Source organism: Chlorocebus sabaeus, chromosome X (genome assembly GCF_047675955.1).
Source record: "Chlorocebus sabaeus isolate Y175 chromosome X, mChlSab1.0.hap1, whole genome shotgun sequence".
In the NCBI taxonomy this organism is placed as follows: Eukaryota; Metazoa; Chordata; class Mammalia; order Primates; family Cercopithecidae; genus Chlorocebus; species Chlorocebus sabaeus.
The window spans coordinates 112483427-112486959 of NC_132933.1; the positions used below are offsets into that span (position 1 = coordinate 112483427).

Genomic DNA, 3533 nt, shown 5'->3' on the forward strand with positions numbered 1-3533 from the left:
CTTTTTTTCATTGTGAAATGTAAAGCTTGTAGAAAAATGCTAAAAACATTAATATACTCATAGGACCCAGCAATCCCACTCCTGGGTATATGCCCAAAAGAATGAAAAGCCAGGATTCAAAGAGAGTATGCCAACATTGTATGCCAATATTCACAGCAGCACTATTCACAATCACCAAAAGGTGGAAAAAACCCAAGTGTCTATCAGCAGATGAACGGATAGACAAAACATAATACAGTCATTCCTCAGTATCCGGGGGGGGGTTGGTTCCAGGACCCCAACAGATACCAAAATCTTGGGATGCTCAAGTCGCTTAAATGGTGTAGTACTTGCATGTAACACATACTTTAAATTATCTCTAGATTACTTATATCATACCTAATACAATGTAAATGCTGTGTAAACAGTTGTTATAGTATATTGCTTTTCATTTGTATTATTTTTATGGTTTTTTTAGGGGGGTAATATTTTCTTTTTATTTTTTTTAGAAATGGGAGATCTCACTATGTTGCCCAGACTGGTCTCAAGCTCCTGAGCTCCAGGGATCCTCCTGCATCACTCTCAAGTAACTGAGACTACAGACATGGGCCACTACCTATAGTCAGTCCTTCAATATTTTCAGTCCGAGGTTGGTTGAATCTGAGAATGCCAAACCCACAATACCAGAGCCAACTGTCTATCCCTATCACAGAATAGTATTCAGTTACACGAAGGAACGAAATTCTGACACATGCTACAACATGGATGAATCTTAAAAATGCTATGCTAAGTGAAAGAAGCCAGACACAAAAGTACAAACGCTGTAAGATTCCACTTATACGAAATATCTAGAATAGACCCCTGGCCCGCCTGGCGTCAGCAGCGGCAGCGTGACGGCGGCGTGGCGTCAGCAGCGGCAGCGTGACGGCGGCGTGGCGTCAGCAGCGGCAGCGTGACGGCGGCGTGGCGTCAGCAGCGGCAGCGTGACGGCGGCGTGGCGTCAGCAGCGGCAGCGTGACGGCGGCGTGGCGTCAGCAGCGGCAGCGTGACGGCGGCGTGGCGTCAGCAGCGGCAGCGTGACGGCGGCGTGGCGTCAGCAGCGGCAGCGTGACGGCGGCGTGGCGTCAGCAGCGGCAGCGTGACGGCGGCGTGGCGTCAGCAGCGGCAGCGACTGCGTCAGAGGCGGGCGGCGGCGACTGCGTCAGAGGCGGGCGGCGGCGTGGGTGTTTACTCAGGTCGCAGGGTGTAGCAGCAGCATGGCGGACTACCTGATCAGCGGCGGCACCCTCTACGTGCCCGAGGATGGACTCACCGCACAGCAGCTCTTCGCCAGCGCCGACGGCCTCACCTACGACGACTTCCTGATTCTCCCAGGATTCATAGACTTCCTAGCTGGTGAGGTGGACTTGACCTCAGCCCTGACCCGTAAGATCACGCTGAAGACGCCGCTGATCTCCTTTCCCACGGACACTGTGACAGAGGTCGACATGGCCATCGCCATGGCTCTGATGGGAGGTATTGGTTTCATTCACCACAACTGCACCCCAGAGTTCCAGGCCAACAAGGTGCAGAAGGTCAAGAAGTTTGAACAGGGCTTCATCACAGACCCGGTGGTGCTGAGCCCCTCGCACACTGTGGGTGATGTGCTGGAGGCCAAGGTGCGGCATGGCTTCTCTGGCATCCCCATCACTGAGACGGGCACCATGGGTAGCAAGCTAGTGGGCATTGTCACCTCCCGAGACATCGACTTTCTTGCTGAAAAGGACCATACCACCCTCCTCAGTGAGGTGATGACGCCAAGGATCGAGCTAGTGGTGGCTCCAGCAGGCGTGACGTTCGAAGAGGCAAATGAGATCCTGAAGCGTAGCAAGAAAGGGAAGCTGCCTGTTGTTAATGATCATGATGAGTTGGTGGCCATCATCGCCCGCACCGACCTGAAAAAGAACCGAGACTACCCTCTGGCCTCCAAGGATTCCCACAAGCAGCTGCTGTGCGGGGCAGTTGTGGGCACCCGTGAAGATGACAAATTCCGCCTGGACCTGCTCACCCAGGCGGGCGTCGATGTCATAGTCTTGGACTCGTCCCAAGGGAACTTGGTGTATCAGATCGCCATGGTGCATTACACCAAACAGAAGTACCCCCACCTCCAGGTGATTGGGGGGAACGTGATGACAGCAGCCCAGGCCAAGAACCTGATTGACGCTGGTGTGGATGGGCTGCACGTGGGCATGGGCTGCGGCTCCATCTGCATCACTCCGGAAGTGATGGCCTGTGGTCGGATCCACGGCAGTGCTGTGTACAAGGTGGCCGAGTATGCCCGGCGTTTTGGTGTCCCCATCATAGCCGATGGCGGCATCCAGACCCTGGGGCACGTGGTCAAGGCCCTGGCCCTTGGAGCCTCCACAGTGATGATGGGCTCCCTGCTGGCCGCCACCACGGAGGCTTCTGCCGAATACTTCTCAGATGGGGTGCCGCTCAAGAAGTACCAGGGCATGGGCTCGCTTGATGCTATGGAGAAGAGCAGCAGTAGCCAGAAACGATACTTCAGCGAGGGGGATAAGGTGAAGTTCGCGCAGAGTGTCTCGGGCTCTATCCAAGACAAAGGGTTCATTCAGAAGTTCGTGCCCTACCTCATAGCGGGCATCCAGCACAGCTGCCAGGATATCGGGGCCCGCAGCCTGCCTGTCCTTCGGTCCATGATGTACTCAGGAGAGCTCAAGTTTGAGAAGCGGACCGTATCGGCCCAGATGGAGGGTGGCGTCCATGGCCTGCACTCTTACGAGAAGCGGCTGTACTGAGGACAGCGGTGGAGGCCAAGATGGTGGAAGGGGCGTGCCCCGGTGTCCCCCTTCGGGTGCAGCCTCCCGCCATAACTGAGTGGTCCGCAGATTTGCACTATGGGTTCCCCATTTCCTTTCCAGGGAGAGAGTAGGGGAGGCCCTGAGGGCACTGCTGCCCCTCGCTGCGCATCCCCCACAGAGTCAGGACTGCTCTCTGGGCCAGGCTGCCCTGGGAGGCCTAGCCCAGCCAGCCAGGCTCTCAGGCCCTGCTCCTGCCTCAGGTCTTTCTTGCTGCAGCCTGCTCCAGCCTGGCCCCCACCCCAGGGGCAGGCGGTCCCTCCTGGTTTCTCCTATAGGGCACCTCCTTGCCCCCCAGCTCCCCAAGAAATGGCACTCTCCTGGCCCTGCCTCTGGCCCTTGCCAGGCTGCTGCCCCCTCAGCCATGTGGCACTTCTGAGCTCCTGACCTAGGCCAGCGGGAGGTCTCTGCCCGGTTCTCTGGCCCTGGGCTCCTGTTGAGTCCTGCTCCTAGGGCCGCTCCCCTGTCCCTGGCCCTGAGGAGTACACTGCCCTGGTAATGGCCGCCTGCCCGTCGTTCCTGACTCACCACCGTCCCCAGGTGTGCCATTCCTGCCCTTTCCTCAGCTGCAGTTTAAGACTTTAACTTTGCACATTTTGGGATCACAGTTGCCACATTGTGGGTATTAAATAATTGGAATAAATCAAGCAGGTCTCAACGCCTCCAAAAAAAAAAAAAAATCTAGAATAGGCAAAT

General features: G+C 56.0%; 1 protein-coding gene across 2 annotated transcripts; it reads left to right on the forward strand.

Annotated features, from left to right (window-relative positions):
• Positions 1–1235: 1235 nt before the first annotated feature.
• LOC119623283 (inosine-5'-monophosphate dehydrogenase 1-like) lies at positions 1236–2785 on the forward strand. 2 transcript variants are annotated; one of them, XM_037995961.2, is made up of 2 exons: positions 1236–1475; positions 1551–2785. In XM_037995961.2, the coding sequence occupies exons 1-2, from the start codon at positions 1236–1238 to the stop codon at positions 2775–2777; spliced, it is 1467 nt and encodes a 488-aa protein (XP_037851889.1). In that variant the 3' UTR covers positions 2778–2785. The 2 variants fall into 2 exon arrangements, with proteins under 2 accessions (XP_037851889.1, XP_037851888.1); XM_037995960.2 differs by having other exon boundaries at positions 1236–2785.
• The last annotated feature ends 748 nt before the right edge of the window (positions 2786–3533 follow it).